The 27,170-nt window shown below is 44.1% G+C and overlaps 1 protein-coding gene across 2 annotated transcripts in view; it reads left to right on the top strand.

Annotated features, from left to right (window-relative positions):
- The first annotated feature begins 1,857 nt into the window (after positions 1-1,857).
- Positions 1,858-27,170, top strand: part of VAPA (VAMP associated protein A) — a 58,759-nt gene continuing 33,446 nt past the window's right edge. For both annotated transcript variants that reach the window (XM_007668855.2, XM_001512245.3), the window contains exon 1: positions 1,858-1,971. In XM_007668855.2, coding sequence (XP_007667045.1) covers positions 1,887-1,971 — 85 coding nt within the window. In that variant the 5' untranslated portion in view covers positions 1,858-1,886. The remainder of the gene's footprint in view (positions 1,972-27,170) is intronic.

Raw genomic sequence — 27,170 nt, 5'->3', positions numbered from 1 at the left:
CTGTCTCTATCTGTTGCCAACTTGTTCATTCCAAGCATTTAGTACAGTGCTCTGCACATAGTAAGCGCTCAATAAATACTATTGAATGAATGAATAAATGAGTAATAACAACAATGTTGGTATTTGTTAAGCGCTTACTATGTGCAGAGCATTGTTCTAAGTGCTGGGGGGGGGGGATACAGGGTCATCAGGTTGTCCCATGTGAGGCTCACAGCCTTCATCCCCATTTTACAGATGAGGTCACTGAGGCACAGAGAAGTTAAGTGACTTGCCCACAGTCACACAGCTGACAGGTGGCAGAGCTGGGATTTGAACTTATGACCTCTGACTCCCAAGCCCAGGCTCTTTCCACTGAACCACGCTGCTTCTCACTTAACTTCTTGGTTGCCTCAGTGACCTCATCTGTAAAACCCGCCTGTCAGCTGTGTGACTGTGGGCAAGTCACTTCACTTCTCTGTGCCTCAGTACCCTCATCTGGAAAATGGGGATTAAGACTGTGAGCCTCAGGTGGGCCAACCTGATTATCCTGTATCTCCCCCAGGGCTTAGAACAGTGTTCTGCACATAGTAAGCGCTTAAATACCATTATTGTTATTATTATTATTATTATTAAAAGGGGGACTGAGACCGTGAGCCTCATGTGGGACAACCTGATTACCCTGTATCTCCCCCAGGGCTTAGAACAGTGTTCTGCACATAGTAAGCGCTTAAATACCATTATTGTTATTATTATTATTATTATTAAAAGGGGGACTGAGACCGTGAGCCTCATGTGGGACAACCTGATTACCCTGTATCTCCCCCAGCGCTTAGAACAGTGCTCTGCACATAGTAAGCGCTTAACAAATACCAACATTATTATTATTATTATTAATAAAGGGGGATTGAGATGGTGAGCCTCACGTGGGACAACCTGATTACCCTGTATCTCCCCCAGCACTTAGAACAGTGCTCTGCACATAGTAAGTGCTTAATGATGATGATGTTGGTATTTGTTAAGCGCTTACTATGTGCAGAGCACTGTTCTAAGCGCTGGGGTAGATACGGGGCAATCAGGTAGTCCCACGTGAGGCTCACACTTAACCCCCATTTTCCAGATGAGGTAACTGAGGCACAGAGAAGTGAAGTGACTTGCCCCCAGTCACACAGCTGACAAATGGCAGAGCCGGGATTCGAACCAAGGACCTCTGACTCCCAAGCCCGTGCTCTTTCCACTGAGCCACACTGCTTAACAAATAGCAACATTATTATTATTATTAATAAAGGGGGATTGAGATGGTGAGCCTCACGTGGGACAACCTGATGACCCTGTATCTCCCCCGGCGCTTAGAACAGTGCTCTGCACAGAGTAAGCGCTTCCCAAATACCAACATGATTATTACTCTTGAATGAATGAATGAATGAGATGTTCATCCCCTAGATTCTCTTTATTGCTATTGTTCTCCCCCGATTAGACTGTGAGCCCGTCAATGGGCAGGGATGGTCTCGATCTGTTGCCGAATTGTCCCTTCCAAGCGCTTAGTCCAGTGCTCTGCACATAGTCAGCGCTCAATAAATACTATTGCATGAATGAATGAATGAATGAATGAATGAATGAATGGTGGCCGCCCGGGCCTCGCGGCGCAGGCGCGCAGCGGCGGCCGCGCCAAAAGTGCGGCGGGGTGCGGGGGCGCGCACGCAGGACGGGTCACGTGGCGGTCGCAGTGCGCGCGTCCGCCGAGGGTCGGTCGCGGCGGTTGCGAGGGCGAGGAGCGCGTCCGCTCGGGTCCGCTCGGGTCCGCTCGGGTCCGCTCGGGTCCGGTTCGGGTCCCCGCGCGCCCCCGCGCCCCCAACGGCCGCCGGCGCGCCCCCGCGCCCTCCCCCCGCCCCCCTTCCCCGCGCTGGCTGATGGCGGCCGCCGCCGCCGCCGGGGCCATGGCGAAGCACGAGCAGATCCTGGTCCTCGACCCGCCCACCGATCTCAAATTCAAAGGTAAGCCCGTGAAGGGGCCCCGGCCGCGGCCTCCCCTCAGCCTTGCCCCTCGGGGGCGCGCGGCCGGCAGGGAAGGAGCGCCGGGCCCGCGGGGCCTCCTCGCCGCCGCCATCTTGGGCTCCCTCAGGGCCCCGGCCGCCGCCTTGGGCCTCTCGTCGTCCCGGCCCGGCGGAGGAGGAGCGGCGGGGACCCCCCCCCCCCCGAGGGTCGCCGATCCCGGGGAGACATCCCCCCACCCCCGCCCGGGCCGCGGGCCCGGCCCCGTCATGGCGGGAGGCAGCAGGCCCCGGGCCTCCCCGCCCCATCAGGACCGTCGCCGCTGGCCGCGGAGCCTCGTCGCGGGGCAGGGATGGGCCCCGTCGTCCGTGCCGAGCGCTTAGCCCGGTGCCCTGCACGTAGAAGCGCTCCCTCGATGCGATCGAATGAATGAATGCGCCGCCCGCACAGCCTTGGAATGACCGGCGTCGGTTGAGGGCTGGGTCGTGGAAGACCCCCGCGCCCCGCCCCGGGGACGGGTGCCGCAGGCCGAAGCGCTTAGCGGACACTAGGCGCTCGGGAAGTGCGGGCTGAATGAAGGAGGTTGCAGGCCGGAGGGGGGAGAGCGCGGAGGGGGAAGAGCGCGGAGGCGGAGCCGCTTGTCCGCCTCTCTCGGGGGTCCCTGGGTTCCTTTGGGGGTCGCCGGGTCCCCGCTGGGTCCCTTCGGGGGGTCTCGGGGTCCCCTCGGGGTCCCTTCGGGGGTCTCTGGATTCCTCCGGGGGGGGTCTGTGGGTACCTTCGGGGTTGTCTGGATCCCTTCGGGAGGGGTCTCGGGGTTCCCTCGAGGGAGTCGCTGGGTCCCTTCGGGGGGTCTCTGGGCCCTGTCGGGGTTTGCTGGGTCCCTTCGGGGGGTCTCGGGGTCCCGTCGGTGTCGGCCTGGGGGGCGGTGCAGGGAGGGGACCCGGGCCCCCCGCCCTTGGGCCTGCCAGGCTCCTCCACCCCCCACCCCCTGCCCGATGGGCACGGTGGCCCGCCCCGTTGGCAGCCCACAAACCCCGAAAACCAGAGGGCGGAGGGGGGGAACCCCCTCAAAAGTACCCCGGACAAGCCGGGGGGGGTCCCCTTTTCTGGTCGCTAAACCGGGGGGTCCCCCCCCCCGACCTAATGTGGGACCCCCCACCCCCAAGGGCCGGTCCTTGGCCGCCTCCTGGGGCTGGCATTGCCCATCCAGGCCCAGGAGACGAGGCGGGGGAGGAGCCGCCTGCCTTCTGCCCGCCTCATTTCATTTATTTATTTAATTATTTTGCACCATCACCTCTGAGGGACGAGGTGTGGGGATGGCCCAGGCCTCGGAGGAATCCCTTTGACAAGGTAGAAGGGCGCTCCCGAAAAAAAAAAAAGTTGAAATTCAATAAGGCGTTGGCTTCAGGGATCCTCCGGCGGGAGGGAGGCGGCCATGGGGAAGGGAGCCCATCAAAACGCGCAGTGGAGGGTCATTCATTCAATCGTGTTTATTGAGCGCGTACTATGTGCAGAGCACTGGGCTAAGCGCTTGGACTGGGCAATTGGGCCACAGATAGAGACCATCCAACGACGGGCTCATAGTCCAAACGGGGGAGACGAACAGCGAAGCAAAGCAGAACAAAACAACATCATCGAGATAAACAGAATCATGGAGATATACATCTCATTAACAAAATAAATAGGGCGATAAATAATGTATGTAAATATGCACAGTGCCGAGGGGAAGGGGGAAGAGCAGAGGGTGGGAGGAGAGGAGGAGCAGAGGGAAAGGAGGGGGGGGCTCATTCTGGGAAGGCCTCCTGGAGGAGGTGAGCTCTCAGTAGGAGAGTCCATTGGCCATCCTAGTTAGAAGCCGTTATTCGGGCTCGAGTTTTAACCTGCTGTGAAGATAGGGCCCCAAAACACCTTTCGGGGAGCAAATGAAAGAAGCTGAAGTTCAGATCCCCGGGCGTATTGAAGGCAGAAAAGAAAAACTTAACACAGACACCCCACCCCCAAAGTAGCCGCTGGAGAAAGAGTGCTATTTAGTCCAAAAAAATGAAGAGGCGTTGGGCCGGGGCGGGGTCGGAGAGTGTGCACAGTAATTGTTTCTCTGGAACTATTTTCATCTGGGCCGTTTGCTGATTTAATAAAATAGATATTTAAACACCATTTATTAGGTAGGGGATTCGATTAAAGGGCAATGTTGACATTGCTGTGTCTTCCAGACGTTCTGCTGGAGGACAAGGAAAGGCTTCAAAGGAAAGGCTATACTTTTTTTTTATATTCATTCAATCGTATTTATTGAGCGCTTACTGTGTGGAGAGCGCTGTACAAAGCACTTGGGAAGTACAGTTTGCCAACAGAGACAATCCCTATCCAGTATTAGCTGGGGAAAATACCTGAAAAGCTGGTTTATAGTTGAAATTATTCGGCAGCATCAGGGCGTGCCCCGTTTTATACTGTAAGCGTTCTGTTTTTACTCCCTGCTACTATAGTAAGGCTTTGGCAGCTTGAGAACCTCTTCCAAGGGCATCGTGAAGTAAATACCTCTAGTGGACAGGTAGGCTAACCCAGCTCAGTGTGCTTCCCTTTAAAGGCATGGGAGCCTTGAAAACTAGTTTTTAGGTAAGCTGAATTAGCTCATCGCTATTTTGCTTGTATTTAACCTTATATGAAAAGCACCTTTTGGTTGTATTTTTATCACGCTTGATGTACTAAAGACTCTTCATTTAGTACTATTTCTTGAGCGCTGGTGGATGCAGAGCATGAACTAGGGCAACAGACTGGCCCCTACATAATCTGAACACAACTTGAACTTCTCATTAGATGTAAAGATAACATGCATTTATTGGTTTTTCATTTGCTATCAAATAGTTTATATTTAATCCTATGCTGAATTCAGTAGGTATGTGTATAAAGCCAGTTGCCTTGGCTTATTCCGCCTCTGATGGAGGAGCAGTGTGGTCTAGTGGAAAGATTTAGGGCCTGGGAGCCAGAGGACCCGGGTTCTCATCCTGACTCTGCCACTTTCCTGTTGTGTGACCTTGGGCAAGTCATTTATCTTCCTCTGTGCTTCGTTCTGCCTCCTCAAATTGTGAGCTCCCTGTGGCACAGGGACTGTGCCCAAACTAATTATCCCATACTTATCCCGTCACTTAATACAGTGCTTGGCAGAGAGGAAGGGCTTAACAAGTATCACAATTACTTTGGAAGCTTTGCACAGAAAAAGTGTGTGCCATTTGGAAAAAATAATGGCTTTGAGGATTGGGAGAGCTAGGTATTGGACACATTTTCCAGTTTAAATAACTCAATATGAACAGCAGTGATTGGGTTAGCTCACTTTGCACTGCTGAGTCTTAATACGAGTGGCTTCTAAGTGGACTAGAAAAATTATAAAGTTTATGGACATCAAAATGTGCATTCGATGGCAGCATACTATGTATCCCCCACCACTAGACCGTAAGCTCGTTGTGGGCAGGGAATGTGTCTGCTTATTGTACTCTCCCAAGCGCTTTGCACAGTGCTGTGCACATATTAAGCACTCAATACAATTGGATGAACAAATATCTAGTTTATGTAAAATGTAGCTGAGCATTTTGGGCTTCTCATCCACCAACTCTAGAAATGTGGAGTGCCTAATGCTTCATCCACATTCCAAAGTGGAGTTTATTGTTATTTTTGCCTAGCACTTGGAAAAGATGCAAATCGAGAATATGCAGTGTGACAAATCAGGAAGGTTGAACTTGGAGTAAAAATAGCTCACCTTTGAATCTCTTTCCTTGTCCTCAAAATCTGCTGCCAGATTTGGCCTAGGCAGTGCCCTATTTGTATAGGAAGTTTGAGGTGAGTGTCTTGTTCCATGAATACTTTACTAGAACTCATCTTTTATTTCTAACTAAGCTCTGTCCAAAGAGTCAGCAAGGGTGTGGCAGATTACTATTGAATTGCTTTTTTTTCAGACCTTCCTGCTGGGAAGGAAATGTTCTTCAATTAAAAATAAATAGCATAGAACAAAGTAATTGGATTCTAACACTTAAAAAAGCATCTTAAGAATATGTGGCTATCAGGTGAGAATTTATTGGGTGACAATTGACTTCGTTTACTGTCCTCAACTGTAGAAGGAGAATGTGTATTTTAATTTGGGAATGTTGAATAAATCAAGATTAATTCACTTCCATCTTTATTGATATCTGTACACTTAATTTATTGGATGTTAATTTTGTTAGAAATAGTTATTTGTTTTTGTAGCGTATGTAAAGTTCTGTAATCGCCTATGTAAATTTCTGTAATGAAATAAAGAAAAATTGAATGTGTTAAGTGCTTTCCGATCATCGCATACGGCTAATCTTTTTTCATTTTGAAATTGTTTCTCGGTATCAAAAATTAGTACTGACAAACTGATTATAAGAAAATGTGTGGGTGGTGAATGATTGATTTTGCACCATAGATTTGCCCAATGAAGATTCATTAGCCTGCTGGGAATCTTCAGAAGAACTAAATGGATATTTGTTGCCTAGACAGAAGTACTTAGAGAAGCATAGTGGCACAGTGGAGAGAGCATGGGCTTAGGAGTCAGAGGTCGTGGGTTCTAATCCCGGCTCTGCCACTGATCAGCTGTGTGACTCTGGGCAAGTCACTTGACTTCTCTGTACCTCAGTTACCTCATCTGTAAAACAGGGATGAAGACTGTGAACCCCACGTGGGTCAACCTGATTACCTTGTATCTACCCCAGCGCTTAGAACAGTGCTCGGCATATAGTAAGCACTTAACAAATGCTATTATAGTTATTTTGTGAGATACAGCCACGTTCAGGACTTTGGCTTGGTTCTAGATAACTTTACTGAGATACTTTACCCAGGGATCTTAAGTTCTTAAGAACACCAATTCTCTATAATCACAAACCTGGAGGAAATTAGGTTTCGTTTGAGGGAACAGAGGATATGTGGTGTGCCCAGGATTTTTATAAAGCAATCAGTGGGTTGGAATTTACTCCATTTTTTTATTTGGAGGCTTGTTCTCCACCTGGTTGGGTACTTAAATTCTTAACCATCAAAATATACTTTAGGCTTACTTGAAAAAGGGTTAGCTGTCATTTTTAATTCAGTGGGCACATTACCTGTTTCCAGAAACTTTGTGTTCTCCATTCATGTTAGTCGTGCCCTTGGATTTTTAGAGAGAATCCAAAATAGATTTGTGACAAGCTGGTTTTATTTTGATATTGGTATTGTTGGGAAAGTTTAAAGCTTAGGGCTCCCGAAATATTTTCACATTAAAGCAATAGAACCCAACTATGTACAGTTCTGCCTCGTTACAGAGGATAATATTTGCCATGGTTCAGTTGATAAAGTATTAGTTTATTCTTTTAGCCTTACCTATCTTTGATGTTTAATGTTTGAGGGGATTATTAGTGAACGTTTTTAATCATTTGAAAATCTGTTTAGTCACATCCAAATCCTATCAATCAGTTGGACTTACTGTGTGTAGAGCACTGTATTGAGCACTTGGGACAGTACTGTGTATCGAAGTTGGTAGACACGTTCCCTGTCCACAATGAGCTTACATAGTAGAGTTGTTTTCCTTGCTTCCCTCTGAGGTGGGTTATTAAATTTTTAAAATTTATTCTATGGAGTTGCGTTTATGATGGAGGCCTTTACATTGAGACTTTGGCTCTGATCAAAAAGATGTGGTGGACAAGCATAGGTGACCTCTTTATAAGGTTGGTGGATGAGGGGAAGAGCAGAGTTGGTGCTGGCTTGTTTTTAGCTTAGCTCATCTATATTGTCAATGTGAGGCTTCAGAGTGGGAATGTAACAGGATGAAAATTCCCCCAGTTGCCTGGATGCCTTCCATTTCTCACAGCTACTTGAAATCCCGAGTTCCTGAGAGCAAAATGGTTTTTCAGTGGTCTAGGTCATGGTGGATCTAAATAAATTTTTATGATATTGATAACGCCTTGAGGTATGCTTCCCATATTTGGAATACTGTGTTAATTTGAGATTGGAAAGCTTAGGAATGGGCACTTAACAGCATTAGAGGTTTTTATCTATAGTCTTCCTTTATATTCGAAGGAGACACCACTGACGGTGATATTCAGCAATGACTGCATTTGGCCCCGTACCAGTGTGGAACCCACCCAAAAAAGCTGTCCTGTGTGTCGTCGTGCCTGGCATTTTTTTTCTCTTTTGCCTTCTTGTCTTTACCAAGCTTTTGCTCAAAAAAGAGCCCCTCCTTTCTTCTCTAGACTGTAAGCTTCTTGCGGGCAAGGAACGTGTCTGCTGACTACTGTACTCTCCCAAGTGCTTAATACGATGCTCTGCAAAGTAAGCAGTGATTGATAGCACACCCATGCTAACTATATCCCGAGCAGCTGACTCCCGGTTTTCAGCTGAGATTCAGCGTTATCTGAGGCTTTGCTTCATTGTGTCCTTAAAATATGGCCTCCTTGCCTTAGGTTCTGGTTTCCCAGTTTCAGTTTAGATATTCTGTTGGCTTTCGTTCTCCTCACGTGTCCTACTCAAGCATAGCTGTGCTAAGGTGAGCATAGCTTTGATCCTAGAAGATTGATATTGTTTGTAGAACTTCATTGTTGTAATCTGGCTTTGCCACTTAAAGATATTTGTTAGCGCTTACAATGTGCCATGCACTGTACTAAGCGCTGGAGAATGGCCAAAAAGATTTAATTGCTCTACCGAAAGAGGAGCAAAAGCACGAAAGAGAAAGGGGCTTGATATGGGAACTAAGCATACATATGGGATAGTGGAAATATTCTGTAATTTGAAAAGTAATTGAATTTAAGAGTAAGTTTGCAAGCAGCTGGCAAAGCTCACTACTTTCTCTTAAAAGTCTGAGGAAAATAACTAGAAATATAGGAAGGTAAAATCTACATTCCCTTTCTCTCTGTCCTTACCCCAAATGCAGAGTTTTGCACTGCTGCATTTCAGATATGGTTTTCTTCAAAGGAGAAGCTAGGCAGGTCATGAATCATGGGACTCTTGATTGGTTTTGTAAAAAGTAGCCAATTCCTGAACATGCTTTTTTTCTAACTTTAATGATTAATTAAAGCGATGCTTTTTAGTTGCTGTTGAGAAATATTTATGGATGTATCTCATGTGCATAACAGTAAGATACATAAGATGCAGCATTTATCCACCTATCTGAAATATATTTATATCAATGTCTGCCTTCTCCTCTCCCCACAGCCCCCCAGGCTATAAGCTCATTGTGGGCAGGGAATGTGTCCACTAACCTTTTTTTCATGGTACTCTCACAAGCACTTAGTAGAGTGCTCTGCATACAGTAAGTACTCAGTAAATGATTGATCTTAGCTTGTCCAAGGAGTTGAGTGTTTAGAGAACTGATATTCTCCATTCTTTTAAAGAGCTTGTGCTTTTGTGTGTGTGTGTGTGTGTCCACTTGACAGGCCAGAATCAAACATGGTTGCTGCAGAAAACTACAGTTCAAAGGAAAGTTTAGCTGGAAGGGTAATGATGTTTTTAGTGTATAAATTTATAAAATAAATTTTATGTTTTCATTTACATTTTACATTTTTCTAAATGATTTTAACTCTGGGACAACTCAAATAATTTACATTTTGACTGGGCAAGAAAACAAGTTGAAGATTTCAGGGCCGAGGACCAAGGAAAGGTAATTTTTACCATCTTTAGAGTAGGCTAGTTTAACCAGACACCCTGGGTGGGAAGTGAAGAATGCTGCTGTTTATGTTCCAATTATACCTCCTAGGCCGAAATAGTTCAATTTAGACTGGTTGATTTGGCGGTTCGTAATAATAATAATGTTGGTATTTAAACGCTTACTATGGGCTGAGCACTGTTCTAAGCGCTGGGGTAGATACAGGGTAATCAGCTTGTCCCCGGTGAGGCTCATGGTCTTCTTCCCCATTTTACAGATGAGGTAACTGAGGGCACCGAAAAGTTAAGCGACTTGTCCAAAGTCACACGGCTGACAGGTGGCGGGGCAGGGATTAGAGCCCACAACCTTTGACTCCTAAACCTGTGCCCTTTCCACTAAGCCACGCTGCTTCTAATGAGAATGAAATGCAATGGAATATTGCACTGTGAGACTACTCAATGCATTCCAAGATAAAGTGGCATACTTGCTAGGCTGACTTTCCATATCTATGTTGACATATGGCCCCACTAAACACTCCTGTAAAGGTAGAGAAAAACATCTGTCTAGTTTGGAAAGCCAGTAATTCTCTATTTGAAGTGGCTGGGGAAGGGAGAAAGAAAACTGGCAGAGAAAGGTAGGTGCTTCAGTGGAAGCACATCCAATGAAAAACATTTAAAGAACATCTGTTCTTGCCTGTCCTGCTGGTCGGCAAGGTCCTTGTGGGCAAGGATCAAGTCAGATAACTTGTGCTGTCCCCAAGTGCTTCGTACAGTCTTCTACACAGTGGGTACTCTTCGAACATTACTGATCTATGAGATTTGGATCACTTATTTTGTAGCTTCAAGCCTCACACTAGCAAGGAAATTTTGCCCAGGTAGAGCATTTATGAAAACCGTAGTAGATTCTAAACTTCACAAGCCTGTTAAAGAGAAAAAAATAGTAATTAGAGAATTTATTGTCCATGCTGTGAAGATGCTTTTGGTAACTTTTACCACGATGATTTAAAGGAAAAAAATTTCAAGATTACAATCATATGATTTCTTCACCCAAAGGCATTTTTTTATGCCATTCTTGCCAGCTCTGAACTGGTGCGTGTCTTCCTTCTGAAGCTTGTGAGAATTTGAATCCTTCCACTTTTCTTGCAGGCTTGCACAGGTCTGAATGTTGCAAAAGAAATATGGGTCATTTTGCCTTGATGATGTACAAGGAGAAAACTATTAGATAGCTAATGAGAAGCAGCGTGGCGCAGTGGAAAGAGCACGGGCTTTGGAGTCAGGGCTCATGAGTTCGAATCCCAGCTCTGCCACTTGTCAGCTGTGTGACTGTGGGCAAGTCACTTAACTTCTCTGTGCCTCAGTTCCCTCATCTGTAAAATGGGGATTAAGACTGTGAGCCCCACGTGGGACAACCTGATTCCCCTGTGTCTACCCCAACGCTTAGAACAGTGCTCTGCACATAGTAAGCGCTTAACAAATACCAACATTATTATTATTATTAATGTGTAACACGTTGTTTTTAGTAGTTTAAACAAAACCCTATACATACTGGAAAATACACCCAATTCTCCTGTAATGAAGGGGTCAGGGGAAAGCGATTGTTTTCTTTTAGAGCCCCATGTTAAGGAAAGCTCCTTTTGTGGTCCACACCCGTGCTCTGCTATGTAATATGTGTACAACCATTTCTTCAGTCAATGGTACTGAGTGCTTACTGTGTGCAGAGCTCTGTACTGAGGGTTTAGGAGAGTACAATGGAATTAGCAGGCACAGTCCCTGCCCATAACTAGCTTACACTAATATAAACATATTAGTATATTAATATGAATAAATGATTTAAAATACCTAATTTAAAGGGCATTTATGTAAATTCCGTGCAGTCGACATATGCTGTATCCATACAGACCCACATTGTTGGAAGAGTGTTTCCTAGTTCCCCCCATCACGGAGTCTCTCCCAAAATGGGTAGTGCAAAATGCATATGGCAGAACCGAAGGGTGCTCAAAGACTTTCTGCTTCTTTAATACATTAACATCTGTTCAGGACTTTTCTTTTTCCAATATTCTGCCCCAGGGAACACAACTGACAGGGATGAGCATGAGCAAACCCCTAACAATTCTTAATTCTTTCCTGCAGGATCTGGGTCCCGAAGTCATCGTGACTGTATAATCAATCAGTAAATGGAACTGAGCACTTACTGTGTGCTGAGGACTGTATTCAGTGCTTGGAAGAGTACAGTATAACTGAGTCAGTAGACACTTTCCCTGCCCACAACAAGCTTACAGTCTAGTGGGGAGACAGGCATTAATACTTAATGATAATTATGGTTTTGTTAAGCACTTATTGTGTATGGGGTCCTTTACAAAGCACTGGGATGGATACAAGCAAATCGGGTTGGACACAATCCCTTGTCCCTCATGGGGCTTGCAATCTCAATCCCCATTTTACAGACGAGGTAACTGAGGCACAGAGAAGTGAAGTGACTTGCCCAAGGTCACAGCAGACACGTGACGGAGATGGGATGAGAATTAATATAAACAATTTATAATATAGATACGCAAGTGCTCTGGGGTTAAGGGGGGGTGAATATTAAGTGTCCAAAGGTTACAGATCCAAGTTCATAGGCGACATAAAAGGGAGAGGGAGCTGTTGGGGAGAGAAGGCTTGTCAGGGAAGGTCTCTGGGAAGAGATGTGATCTTACTAAGCAATTTGGAGCATAGCTCTTATAACGGGAGACTCCATTATCATCATTCTGGGGTAGCCCAAGAGGAACGGAGGAGTGCACGTATCCAGTCTTTTAAATCTACCTGAGAATAATAATGTTGGTATTTGTTAAGCGCTTACTATGTGCCGAGCACTGTTCTAAGCGCTGGGGTAGACATAGGGGAATCAGGTTGTCCCACGTGGGGCTCACAGTCTTAATCCCCATTTTACAGATGAGGGAACTGAGGCACAGAGAAGTTAAGTGACTTGCCCAGAGTCACACAGCCGACAAGTGGCAGAGCTGGGATTCGAACTCATGAGCCCTGACTCCAAAGCCCGTGCTCTTTCCACTGAGCCACGCTGCTTCTCCAAAGGAAGCTGAAACTCATATACCCAGTTCTTCAGTAGTGCAGTGGTTGCATATTAGCAAAACTCCAAGTTAAGGAAAGCTCAAGTATGACCATATACTGCATTACAAGGATGTGCAGTTTTTTCCAACACTGCGGCGCACTGTATCCAGCGGGCTTTGTGTGGTCAGGTGAATATTCCCTACCCTCAATGATAGCGAAGCCCGTAGTAGGGAAGAACCGGGTGTACCATTAGGGAAGAACCGGGTGTACCATTTTCATTCAGCAATTTGATAGGCACATAAAGCTGGTAATGAGCACACTGAAGCACCTGTGGAACTTGTCGTGTCCTGCCTAAATTACAGCTTCGGTCTCCTCACTGACCTTGCTGCTTTCATAGATTGTGAGTCGTCCCCCCCCCCCCCCCCCCCCCAGGGCCAGGATGTCTAATTCCTGCTTGTACACTCTTTCCCGGCACCTAGTAAAGTGCTCTGCACACAATAAGCACTTAATAAATACTGTTGCTACTCTTACTCCAGCCTCTCCCCTGTCTGGTGCATATTTCACTGGATCATTTTTCTAAAAAATAGTTCTGAGCAAATTTCCCCACTTCAGGTACCTCCGATGGTTGCCCATGTACCTCAGCATCACACAGAATCTTCTCCCACTACAACCCAGCCCGCTCACTTTGCTGTTCTAATACAGAGTTATTCACTGTCCTTCCTTCTTGCCTCTTGCCACCAACCCCTTGCTCATGCTTTCCCATCTGCCTGGAACTCTGTCCCTCTACTTAGGAAAGACCAGCACTGTACTCTCCCCATCTTCAAAGGCCTCCTGAAATCTTATCTCCTCCAGGAGGCCTCTCATCTCCTAAGGCTGTTTTCCCGCCTAACTCCAGATTCCACAGATGAGGTAACTGAAACACAGAGAAGTTAAGTGACGCCCAAGATCACCCAGTAGACAAGTGGTGGAGGTGGGATTAGAACACAGGTCTGTGGTCTTTTCAGTAAACCCCATTTACTGATAATCTGGTTTGGATCCTGAGTAAGGTTGCTTGTTTCTTGTCTTCTCCCACCAACCACTTTCTCACTCCCCTTTCATATACATCAGACCATTGCTGATCATTTATACATCATTAAAACCCTTCTGAAATTGCATTTTCTTCAGTAGGCCATTCCTAAATTAGTCATCTTCCCTCCCCTTCAACAGCCATGAAAGCACCTGAATACTCCCAACTCTGACATAGCACTTATTCACACGTTACTTCTTCCTACCTATAATTTAGTGTCTGACTTTATGAGGGTCAGGAATGATGTGTGCTGTACTATATTCTCCCAAGTGCTTAGCACAGTGTTTTGCACATAGTAAATGTTCAGTAAATATTATTGCTTGAGTTACTACTATGTGAAAATGCAGCACTTTAAGCAATTTTTAGCTTGCATGAAATCTTGAAGCATATATTTCTGTAGATAAGTGTTTCATGAGTATATTTTATCTGGAAGTAATGGCTGAGTTTGCATGTTCTTCGTTATGCCCAACGCCTATATTGAGGTCTTTCTGTATGCAGAGAACTGTTCTAGGAATTAGCATTTCCATTTTCAGGAGACTAGTCTGTAGGATAATTCTATAAAGTGTGCATTTGTGTAGTTTTAGATATATTAACTATTCTGATGCAAAATTGCAGCTTAAATATATGGTTAAGCACTTAATAAAATGAACTTTAAAATAAAAAGGTTTTATGTACTCAACTTTTTATAAAGCAAATGTGACTGAACTTTAAAAAAAATCCATAGATATGCATGCATGCATGAATGCATACCTGCACATATAAATTGTATTTATATTTGGCCATTAGGGTGAATGTGCCTTTGAGGGAAAAGTTTCTTAATAGGTTTTTTTTACCTCCATGATGATATATGAAAATAATATTGAATTTTAAAGAACCATTTTATATCATGAAATTCAGATATTGTATCTGTTTCAAAACAAATTTATAACAAATCCCCATAATGCTCACAAATGTGAAAAGGTTTTGAGGTCATTCTGCTGCTTTCTCCTGTTTAGAAACTAAAAAAAAATTGGCTTGAAAAGAACACATTTCCAAGGTGACGTACTAATGAAATGGAGTGAAACTTCCTGCCAATGTTGATTTCAATTGGGCTACTAGGGTTATCTCTGTGGACAATTATGTGGCTCTTATAAGAAGATATTGTTGATCTAGTACAGAGGTTGATAACTCCTCACCATCCCCCGTTCTCGCCTATCCCTCCGTCCGACCGTCGACCCTTGGGCTACGTCCTCCCACCGTCCTGGAATGCCCTCCCGCCGTCCTGGAATGCCCTCCCTCCTCACCTCTGCCAAACTAATTCTCTTCCCCTCTTCAAAACCCAACCTAAAGCTCACCTCCTCCAAGAGGCTTTCCCAGACTAAGCTCCCCTTTTCCCTCTGCTCCCCCCCTTCACCTCTCCACAGCTAAACCCTCTTTTCCCCCCTTTCCCTCTGCTCCTCCCCCTCTCCCTTCCCATTCCCTCAGCACTGTACTCGTCCGCTCAACTGTATATATTTTCATCACCCTATTTATTTTGTTAATGAGATGTACATCACCTTGATTCTATTCATTGCTATTATCTGTCTGTCTGTCTGTCCGTCTGTCTCCCCCGATTAGACTGTAAGCCCTTCAGTGGGCAGGGATTGTCTCTACCTGTTGCTGAATTGTACATTCCAAGCGCTTAGTACAGTGTTCTGCACATAGTAAGCGCTCAATTAATTCCTGATCCTAAGGAATGACAGTGATTTTCTAGTGGGACACAGAAAGATAGTGGCAGGGTGGAGATAGGCCACTGTCCTCAATTCCTCTAACAGAGGTTCAAGTAAATTAAATTTTGTCATTGCTGTATCGGCAGAATCTCTTGAATGGAGTGAGTCAGGTATAAATACTTTGGAGATTTTAGATTTTTTTTTTCCTCAAGAAAAACAGTAAATCTGGAGAGTGCTCAGTTTCACCCCTCTCTAGGTGAGCACATTTCATTACAGTCCTTATTTGCTTCCTTCTACTGTGTTATGAAGGGGAAGAAAAGAAAGATTTTTTTTGATTACAACACCTTTAATCTCCTATTCGCTTGTAGTTCCTAGAGTCCATTGGGACCACGTTCCGAAGCCTTGAATGTAGCCGTCTTGGTACAAGGTCGCAGATAGTTACTGTTCTCTCTTTTCCCACCAAACTTTCACGTATGTAAGCTAATTCCTGCCAGTGTTTCTGTGTGGTGTTCTAGGGTCATCAGCAGGGATGAGGTAGCAAAACCAAAACTTCTGTTTCCCAAAGCTAATATAAAAAAAAGTAGCCAGTAGGATTTCAATTAAAAAGTACAAGTCATCTTCATATTGCCTTCAGTGGGAGTACTCTTTGGAAAGTTAGGGAAATGCAGAGAAGTTCCAGGAGAACTTATTGGAAATCTGGGAGTTTGCAAGGGCAAGGGATTTAAAATAGTCTCCTTTATCTAGGAACCATACATCTAGTTGGCTCCCTGTAAAAAATTATTTTGTGTGCAATCAGGCCTGGGAAGAGAGGTAGGAGGGCTCCATGTGGCAAGTGAAGGGAGAGCCTGACTTAAGGAATTGGATTTGAGGGAGTGTAGGCAGGTGGGAATGGCTGCTGGCTGTGCACTTTCAGAGAGCCAGAGTCAGGGCACTGTGTAGATTTTCACATATCCAAAACAATCAGTCAATGGCCTTGAGTGTACTAAAGCCCTGTACTAAACACTTGGGAGAGTTCATCAGAAGGTGCATTCCCTACTCAAAGGCTTTATTAGCATACCCAACCCAGGTTGCTCTTGATTATGTAGTGTTACTTTAAGTTCACCAATTTAGGTTTTAGGCTCCTCATATTTTTGACAGTTTAAATAAGGACTACGTGGGGGATGGAGAGAGTAGAAAGATGAAGGGGTTTATGTAGCATCAATCAAAGCGATGGTTTTTATTGAGCTCTTTCTGTGTGTGGAGCACTCCTCTAAACGCTTGTGAAGGTACAGTACAGTAGTTGTTGGGTACGATCCCTCTCCACAGGCAGTTTAAGGTCTAGAGGGAGAGACAGACATTAAAATGAATTACAGCTAGGGGTTACCATATTGCCTTTAGGGATTACTCGTGGTCAGGATTTTCTAGAGAGTTCTGGAGACATGTGATCACTCTAAATTTAATCACTTTACTTAGGACAATAAAAATATAATTAATAAATATGAAAATATTTTCTGAAAACTGTAATTGTTCGGTGTTTTTGTGTAGTTGCCATCCACCAGCCTATATTCTAATAATAACTGTGGTATTTCAGTGCTTACTATATACTAAGCTTGGGGGTAATAATACTAACAGCTGGTATTTAGGTGCTTACTATATGCCAAGCACTGTACTAAGCCCTGGGATAGAAGGTAATCAGGTCCCACATGGGGTTGTGTCTAAGTAGGTGGGAACATAGGTATTAAATCCCCATTTTGCAGATGAGGGAACTGGTGAAGTATGGAGAAGTTAGTTGATTTCCTCTTTTCTCTTCTCACACTCCCTTCTGTGTTGCTTCATTTGTTCTTCCCCCCTTCCCAGCTCCCTAGCACTTAAGTACATATCTGTAAAATATATATATTTGTATTGATGTCTGTCTCCCCCTCTAGACTGTAAGCTTGTTGCAGGCAGGGAATGCCCTTGTTCATTGTTGTATTGTACTTTGCCCAACACTTATTATAGTGCTCTGCATACGGTAAGCCCTCAATAAATATGACTGACTGAATGAATGAATGATTTGCCCAAGGTCACACGGGCGATAAATGGCAGAGTTGGGATCAGAATCCAGATCCTTCAGCTCCCCGGCCTGTTCTCTTTTCACTGGGCCATACTGTTTCTCAGATCCAAGGTAATGAGGTTGGAAAGAATTCCTGCCCCACATGGGGATCACAGTCTAAGTGGAAAGGAGAATAGGTGAATAATCTACATTTTACAGATGAGGAAACTGAGGCACAGAAGTTAAGTGACTTCAAGATGGTTACCCAGCAGGCTAGTGTCAGAGCCAGGGTTAGAAACCAGACTTGTGTTCTATCCATGAGGTCACACTGCCTCTCTGTACAGACAGCAGCAATAGCAACCTGCACCCCCCTCAATCATTGCTTGGATTAGCTATGAGTATTTTTCCGGATTTTCATTTGAAAAAATGTATCTGGAACATGCTTAGGTAATAAATGTCCAGAATATCTTTTTAAAAGACTTTCAGAGATCCTTTACAGTCAGTAGTGAAGTTTAAGTTCCACAGACTGGTCAGGGACTGGTCTTGTTAATTCTCTGGTTGATGTATACATTTTTTAGATGGAATGTTGAACATTGAAGGCAGAAAAAAAGTAAATGGAATAATAGATTTTACTAGATAAAAGAACCGCTTTTTACTGAACTCCCTAAAAATAGGGAATATTGTACAGCATGTTGGAAAAGCTGAAGGCCTTCTTAACCCCTAAGGAGTTTGAGTTCCTTTGAGGATCTCTTTAGCGTCAGAGGGCTGTCATCTCTCCTGTATCCTTTCGACTCTGAAATTTAAGGGAAACCAGGAAGCCAGTTAAGAACTGGAGAGCTTTTTAAGTCAAACAGAGAAAGCTCTCCCTGAAAGAGTGTTCAGTGGTTGAAAACTCTCTTCATGCTTTTTCCAATCTCATATGACAATCAAATCTCTCCTGTTTCCCCCCAGAGACCTCCAGTCTTTTGACCCCCCTCAAATTTTCTAAAGTCGTCATGTTGTATTTGGTCTCCATATACAACCAACCTTCTCTTGACGCACAGATTGACACTCGCAACACCACCCTCTCCATTGAACTCAGCTCCCTCGCTCCACATCCCTGTGCCAATCTTAGTACCACTAGCCACCACCCTGGCAACACCTCCACGGTCTTCTATTTCTGCTACTCTGCATGAGCTGCAAAGCTCTGCAGGTGGAAATCTAGACATCAGGCTGACCTTGTCCATCATAAATTCATCCTCTCCCGCTTTAACTCTGCCCTCTCATGTCCAGCAAAGCTATTTCTTCATCCTTATTGACTCCCATGCCCATTGCCTTCGCCATTTGTTTTAAACATTTACCTCCCTTCTTAAACCCCTTGTTCCCACACTTCTTCCCCCATTTTTTGCCCCTAATGGCTGGCCACATATTTTGTTCAGAAAATTGAAGAGATTTGTCTTGCTCTTTGTAAAATCTCCCCTACTCCTCTGCATTCCCTCCATCCCTCCTGCCCTCTCTTCAATTCCCCAGTCTTTCCCAGCACAGTGTCAAGGTATCTCCAGCCTCTTCTCAAAATTTACCCCCTCCACTTCTGCCTAAGGACCCCATCTCTTCTAACCATATCAAAACACGTCCCTTTTCCCCACCCTGACTACATTTTCAACCATTAACTTTCCAATGACTTCTTCCTCACTGCTTTTAGACACACTCATATATCTCCTATCCTAAAAAAAAGAAAAAAATCCCTTCCATGACCGCATGACTCCCTCTAGTATTGCCCATCTCCCTCCTGCCATTCCTCTTCGAACTCCTTAAGGGACTTGTCTATATCCGCTGCCTCCATTTCCTCTCCTCCGGTTCTCTCCTTGCTTCCCTCCAGTCTGGCTTCCCCCACTTACCTCCACAGAAACTGCCATCTCTGAGTTCACCAAAGATCTCCTTCTTGCCAAATTCAGTGATCTGTACTCCATCTTATTTCTCTTGACCTCTCAAGATGCCTTCGACACTGTGAACCACCCCCTTGCCTAGAAATTTTCTTTAACCTTGGCTTCTTTGACTCTGTCATCTCCTGGTTCTCTTGTCTTTCTGGCCACTCCTCAGTCTCCTCCTCTGCTTCCCACCCCCTAATAGTGGGAGTCCCTCAGAGGTCAGTTCTGGGTCCCCTTCTATTCTCCATCTACATCCACTGCCTCGGAGAACTCATTTACTTCCTAAGTTACAACTACCGTCTCTATGTGGATGATACCCCCAAATACTTCTCCAACCTTGACCTTTCTACTTCTCTGCAGCCTCACACTTCCTCTTGTAATCAGAACAGCTCTACTTGGATGTCCTGCGAACATCTCAAACTTAAACATGTCCAAAACAGAACTCCTCAACTTCACACCTAGACTATATCCACCCTCTGCTCTTTTCCATCATTGTTGACCACACCATTATCCTCCCTGTACCACAAGGCCAAGTCTTGATATTATTCTAGACTCATCTCTTTGATTCAACAACATGTTAAATCTGTCACCAAATCCTTTTGGTTCTACATTCGCATCATTACTAAAATCTGCTCTTTCTTCTCTGTAATAATGATAATAATGATGGCATTTGTTAAGCGCTTACTCCTCCATCCAAACTGGTACTAAATGGATCCAAGCACTTGTCATATCCTGCCTTGACTACTGCACCAGCCTCCTTGATGGTCTTCCTGTCTTCTGTCCCTCCACTCTCCAGTCCTTCAGTCTGCTTCCCAGATAATTTTTTTAAAAAAATCAAAACAAATGCTCGTCTCCCCAGTCTTCAGGGATCTTTAATGCCTTCCTATTCGTTTCCTAATCAAGACAAACTCCTTACCATCAGCTCTAAAGCACTTAATCAGTTCACTGCCCCCCTTACCTTGCTGATTTCCTACTACAACCCTGCCCACACTTCAGTTCTCTAATGCCAGCGTACTCTTTGCACCTTGATCTCATTGTTCCTGTCACTGATTCCCTTGCCCATGTCCCCTACTTAAGCCTTCATTTCCCATATTCCTTCTCCCCTCTGCATGGCCTATGCATTTGCTTTTGCACCCTTTCAGCACTTATTATTTACTCCACTCTCAGCCCTATAGCACTTATGTATATTTCTAAAATATATTGTAATGTCTCTCTTCCCCCTCTAGACTGTAAGCTCTTTTGGGCAGCCAACACTACCAACTCCTGTTGTACTCTCCTAAGAGCTCAGTGTTCCGCATGCAATAAACCCTCAAATACCATTGATTGATCAGATCTAACAATGAGGGTATGTACTTTGGAGTGATGTCTGTCTCATGAGCACAAGATATTTGGGATGACTGATTCAGTCCATCAGTCGTTTGTACAAAGTGGTTTAGTTGTGACTTTTAGAAGTAAAAACCGAGCTGCGTATCAATCCTCTCAGGCAGAGCACTTGTCCGCATTCCTGGTGTGTCCATCGCCTGTGAGGATAGTTCTCAATCTTAGATTTGTAAGAAGAAACTGGATAAGGGGGTTGCTTAGTAGAGGCAATCTTTGTTTATGGGAAGAGAGGGGAGGGAAAGGAGAGAGGAGCCTAAGGCCATTTAGGTTCAGTCTCCAGGGAGCTATTTTAGGCTGCTGTGGCTAAGTAGCTCTTTGCATCTGAGAGAGATTCAGTCAATCAGTTGTATTTATTGAACACTTACTGTGTGCAGAGTACTAAGTGCTGTACTAAGTTCTTGGGGGAATACAATATAACATAGTTGATGGGTACGTTCCCAGCCAACAATGAGCTTAAAGTCTATAGAGTATAGGATAGGGTAATCTGTAGCAATAATTCAGTATGACCATACTTCCTTTGGAGAACAGTGAATGTGATTAAAAAAAAAGCCAGTTTTCTTGGTGGCATTGCAACATTTCTGGTCTTTCTGATGGCAATATTGGAGTTCTGCTCCTCAAAGTTTTAGATGAGGTTTCTTTCTCTCTAGTACCAGTGGACTTTCAATTAGCCATTCATATTTTAATTAATCACTTAGTGGTATCTATTGAACAAGACTGTCAGCCCATCAATGGACAGGGATTGTCTCTATGTGTTGCCGAATTGTACATTCCAGGCGCTTATTAGAGTGCTCTGCATATGGTAAGTGCTCAATAAATACTATTGAATGAACTTACTGTGTGCAGAGCACTGTTCTAAGTGGTCAGTTATATGCTTTTAAAAAAAGAATAATGGATACATTTCTCGGGGAAAACTTTCAGCAATCTAGAAACTCTACTAATCTATAATATTTATGAAGAGGTAATTCTTTCACTATTTGCCTTTTATCAAAAGAAGTTGGAAGGGTCATTCTGTTTCAGTCCTAAAGTGATGAATTGATATAATTAGAACCAGGAGCTACCATGTTAATACAATCACTTCCGCCTGGGTTACTGCATCAGCCTCCTTGCTGACCTCCCAGCCTCCTGTCTCTCCCCACTCCAGTCCATACTTCACTCTGCTGCCTGGATCATCTTTCTACAGAAATGTTCAGGACATTTCTCTGCTCCTCAGACTCAAAGGTTTGCCCATCCACCTCTGCATCAAACAAAAGCTCTTCACCATTGGCTTTAAAGCACTCCACCACCTTGCCTGCTCCTACCTCACCTCACTACTCTCCTACACTCCAGCCTGCACACTTTGCCCATCTAGTGCCAACCTTCTCTCTATGCCTTGATGTCCCTGCTGACCCCCTAGTCCACATGGTGCCTCTGTTCTGGTACACCCTTCCTCCTCAAATCTGACAGACGTTTACTCCCTTCCCTCCCTCCCTTCAAAGCATTATTGAAGGCTTATCTCATCCAAGAGGCCTTCCTAGACCAAGCCCCCCCCCCCCCGTTCCCCCCCCCACCCTTATTTCCTCTTCTCCCAGTCCCTTCTATGTCTGCCCTGACTTCCTCCCTTTGCTCTCCACCACCGCCTTCAGCCCCATAACACTTAAGTACATATCTGTAATTTTATTTATTTGTATTGTTGCCTGTTTCCCTGCCCTCCTCTAGATTGTAAGCTCATTGTGGGCAGGGAATGTGTCTGTTTATTGTAGTGTACTCAAGGGTTTAGTACAGAGCTTTGCACAAAGGCAGTGCTTAATAAATACAATTGAATGAATAAATAAGCTCTAACCTTTGAACTTAGTTTCAATTTGTAGGGGCCCTGTAACTCCCCAAAGGTAATGCAGTACACTCCATAGTGCTTGTGACATTGTTTAGAATTGGCAGGGGAGGAAAGAAAATTCTGTCACAACATATACTATTTATTCTCTTCCCAAAGCAAGAGGGAAGGGGAAAAGGATCATTTTTTTCTTTTTAGTGGTATTTAAGTGCTATGTGCCAGATACTGTACTAAACACTGGGGTAGATACAATGTAATCAGTTTGGACACAGTCCATGTCCCACATGAGACTTGCTGTCTTAATCCCCATTTTACAGCTGATATTACAGGCACAGGGAAATCAACAGACTTGCACAAGATCACACAACAGACGAGTGGCGGAGGTAGGATTAGAACCTAAGTCCTCTGACTTCCAGGCCTGTGTCTTCCCACTAGACCACACTGCTTCAATGTAAGGCCAGTTTATGTTTTTCATGAATCAACCAAAAAGATTTGGTAGGTTTCATGCCCCAGGCGTAAATATTGCTCTTTGAGGAAGTATAACCTGATTTTGATGTCTATGGAAGTAGAAATCAGGTAGTTAAATTATGAGTTTAATCTTCTAGTTTTGAATAAACAAAGGGAAACCTGTATCTCCCATAATATTGTAAATATTTCACTTCTAGTAGCTGTTTTTTAGTGTTATTTGGGAGCTGATTGAGCTGGTTGAGGTACCTTGAGTTTAAATGGGGGAAAAGGAAAATCTTGAAAGAACTGGATTATGATTTTGTTGAAAGCAAAGTAGCAGTTTCTCTCAACCTTTAACTGCCTTTTAAAATTGCAGTTAGTTGGAAGCTATAGTGTTTATTGAAAATTTATCACCTTTTATGGATTACAATACATGGACTTATTTTGTAATATATGCCTGATGTAAGAGGTTTTGTTGGAAGATGGTATATTATTAATTTTCTGGAAATAAATCTGACCTGGAAACTTACAAATGGAATTAAGCCAGAGTGTTCGACTTAGTTTAATGAGCCAGACTGAAAGAGAGTTAATACAGTTGACTCATGAACCAGAAGCGAAGTCTCACCATAATTTAAAGAAGAAAATTATAAATTACAAAGAAATCCATGGTTCTCATTTACAGTTGTGCATCTTCAAATAGGTAGGGAGCCATATTAGGTCCCAAGCTCTTTAGGGAAGTAATTTCTTAAACGTTTTGGTTATGTGTTTAAACTTTTGAGAAGGGAATTAGATCACCAATAAACAATGCAGGGAATTTTTCACCCCCAGAGGGATAACTTAATTATGCCATTGGGGTTAAACCTGATTGCTAAATTCCCTTCTTAACCCTCTCTATTCTTATCAGTGGGAGTTCCACAGGTGAGAAGAGAATTCATGGGGTAAGAGTCAAGTCATTGGATTTTCTTTCCCAGTCCACTCAGCTGCTAAAATGATCATAATGGAATATTACTATGTGCTTACTATGTGCCAACCATTGTACTAAGTACTAGAGTGCTTAGTAAGGTGCCTGGCATTTAAAACATGCTTAACATATAGCATAAAAAAACCCCAAAAGCTTTCTTGGGTCCCTTGGAAGAATCATGAGTGGAGGCTTAACTGGTCTAAATGTGGAGCTGGAAATTATTAATAATAGTATAACACACTTACTATGTGCCAAGCACTGTACTAAGGCCAGATTAGGTCACAATAGATCTAATCAGATGGGACATAGGCCTAATCCCATTTAAGGCTCACAGTAAAAAAAGATAGGGAAAGTAGTTGTTTTAGCCACATTTTACAGTTACGGAGACAGAAGCACAGAGAGGGTTAAGTGACTTGCCCATGATTACACAACAGGCCAGGACCAGAGTGGGAATGTGATCCTGAGTCCGCTGACTTCCAGTCCCATGCTCTTTCCACTTGGTCATGCCGCCTTTAATTAATAACTTTAATAGTTGTCTGAATCACATTGCTTGGATGCAGATGACATAAGGCGACCAATAGTTGAGAGCAAGTTTTGCAAAACTCTTTTCAGTTATTGCTCTTCTGTTTCCTGACCTTGTGACTTTTTCATTATAAGTAAATTGCAAGGCTCAAACGGATGACTTCCTATCCTGTGTTCAGCCTGTTGATACTGTTTCTTTTCTGCTCTCAAAAATAATTTTTTTAGGGTGGAGCCAGTGATTTTCAACAAGTTTGCTCAGTGTTTAAATGGATTGAGATAAGCTAATGAACTTGATATTGTGCTATTAGGTACTGGAAAGAGGTGGGTGGGAAGTTCCTAGAAGGACAAGCAAAAACTCTTATATACACGAATGCCAGATAACTGGATTTGGCAAACTCTGAAATTTATCAGCTATCTGAGAGTCCATCATATGCCCTCTGGACCTTTGAGTGAGACTCTGGTGTGAGCCCATCATTGGGCAGGGATTGTCTCTGTCTGTTGCCGAATTGTACATTCCAAGCGCTTAGAGTGCTCTGCACATAGTAGGTGCTCAATAAATACTATTGAATGAATGGTAAAAAAAAATAGTTCACTGAAGTCTGAGCTGCAAGAAAAAGAAGAAAAGTCATGTCTAATACTCCTGGGGTACTATTCTTGCCCTGGAAATGGGAAGTGGGCATCCCTTCACTCTCCACCTGAGAAACATCAGGGGTAATGAAATTTAATCAGTCCTGATCATTTCACGTATCTGAGGGTATACTCTATATTTGAGAGGAATGTCACTGTTTTACAAGTTTGGGGTTTTATATCTAAATTGTCTATTATAAATTATATTAATGTCTGCCTCACCCTCTAGACTATAAACTCATTCTGGACAGGGAATGTGTCTGCCAAATCAATTGTACTCTTCCATATACTTAGAGAAGCAGCGTGGCTTAGTGGAAAGAGCATGGGCTTGGGAGTCAGACATCGTGGGTTCTAATCCCGGCTCCTCCACTTGTCTGCTGTGTGACCTTGGGCAAGTCACTTAACTTTTCTGGGCCTCAGTTACCTCAACTGTAAAAAAATGGCGATTAAAAAATGTGAGCCCCACGTGGGACAATCTGATTACCCTGTATCTACCCCAGTGCTTAGAACAGTGCTCAGCACATAGTAAGCGCTGAACAAATACCATAATTATGCTTATTATATACTTAGTATAGTTCTCTGCCATGGTAAATGCTCAGTAAATACCACTGGTGGTAATATGGGCTATGAGACTCAACTAGGGAAGCATTGCATATTGGAAAGAGCACAGGCCTCGAGCCCAAGGCCCTGGGGTTCTAATCCCAGCTCTGATGCTTGGCTGCTGTATTATCTTGGGCAAATATTTCATTTGTAAAATGGAGTTTGTCCTACTCCCTCCTATATTGGCAGAGAGCCCCATATGGGACAGGAAATGTTTCCAACTTGATTATCTTGTATATCTCCCCCAGCACTTAGTGTAGTGGTTAGGACAAAGTAAGTGCTTTAAACAAATACAATAAATAACGTAAGCATCATTGTGAATTCTTCCAGTCTTTAAAAAAAAAATAATGGGCTAAACATTGAATCAGTATAGAATGCATTTGAAACTGGCAGTCGGGTCCTGGTTTCCCACAGTGGATTCAAAATTGTTTTAATAGTGAATATATTTTTGTGTTTGAAAGAGAAATGAGCTGGCCAGGTTAAAGCTTTTAAAGCTTTTGATAATTGATTCATTATTTTTATTAGCAACCCCCTAATTTGGAGCAAGTTGTTCTATATGGGTGAGTGAGGATGGTTGCTATGTCTAAACTTCTTTGAGTTTGTAGATGTAAAACACTGCATTTCCTGTCCTCAGAGCCCTTCAGAAGTCACATCTCCTTCAGGAGGCCTTTCCTGATTAATATCTAATTTCCCCAGATTATAGCCTCACCAAATGTCACTTCAGCATTTCTACACTGCCTGCCTATTTATATACTCACAACCCCCTGGGGCACTTAGGTGTGTACCCGGTGACTAACTCCTTCTGCACTCGTCTCCCCTTCCTTTTTACCCTTTCTAAATTATTTTACTGGCTGTCTTTCCCATTGGATTGTAAACTACTTGAGGGAGGCATCATGTCTAATAACTTTTGTCTCTCCCAAGAGCATAGTTCCATTCTCTGAGCTCAGTAGGCATTCAATGCAGATAGTAGTGACTGAGCCTTTCTTTCCAAACAAAATCAAAGGCTCATTTAGCATGAGTGTTTTTTCAGTTCATTTGCATTGCACGGGAATCTAATTAGAACAAGCTTCTTGCTGTGCCTTTTTCGTGCTGCAGTGGCTGCCATGATACCCTTCCCCACCATTTGGCGGGCGGTCTCTTAGCTCACGGTCTGGAGGGGGAGATAGACGTCAGTACAGTACAATGTAAGAGGTCTCGTAGACTCCTAGACTTATCCCACCTCGGCTTCACTGGCACTGTCCTCTCCTGGTTCTCCTCCTATCTCTCTGGCCACTCCTTCTCAGTCTCTTTCATGGGTTCCTCTTCTGCTTACCATCTCCTAACTGTGGGTGTTCCTCAAGGTTCAGTTCCGGGTCCCCTTCTATTATCCATCCACACCCACTCCCTTGGAAAACTCATTCACTCACATGGCTTCAACTACCCTCTTTATACTGATGAGACAATCTACATCTCCAGCCCTGATCTCTCTCCCTCTCTACAGTCTAGGCATGTCACTCCCCTCCTCAAAACTATGTTGCCTATCAA

The sequence above is a fragment of the Ornithorhynchus anatinus genome, chromosome 5 (assembly GCF_004115215.2).
Source record: "Ornithorhynchus anatinus isolate Pmale09 chromosome 5, mOrnAna1.pri.v4, whole genome shotgun sequence".
Classification (NCBI taxonomy): Eukaryota; Metazoa; Chordata; class Mammalia; order Monotremata; family Ornithorhynchidae; genus Ornithorhynchus; species Ornithorhynchus anatinus.
This window is presented reverse-complemented; position numbering and strand designations above follow the sequence as displayed.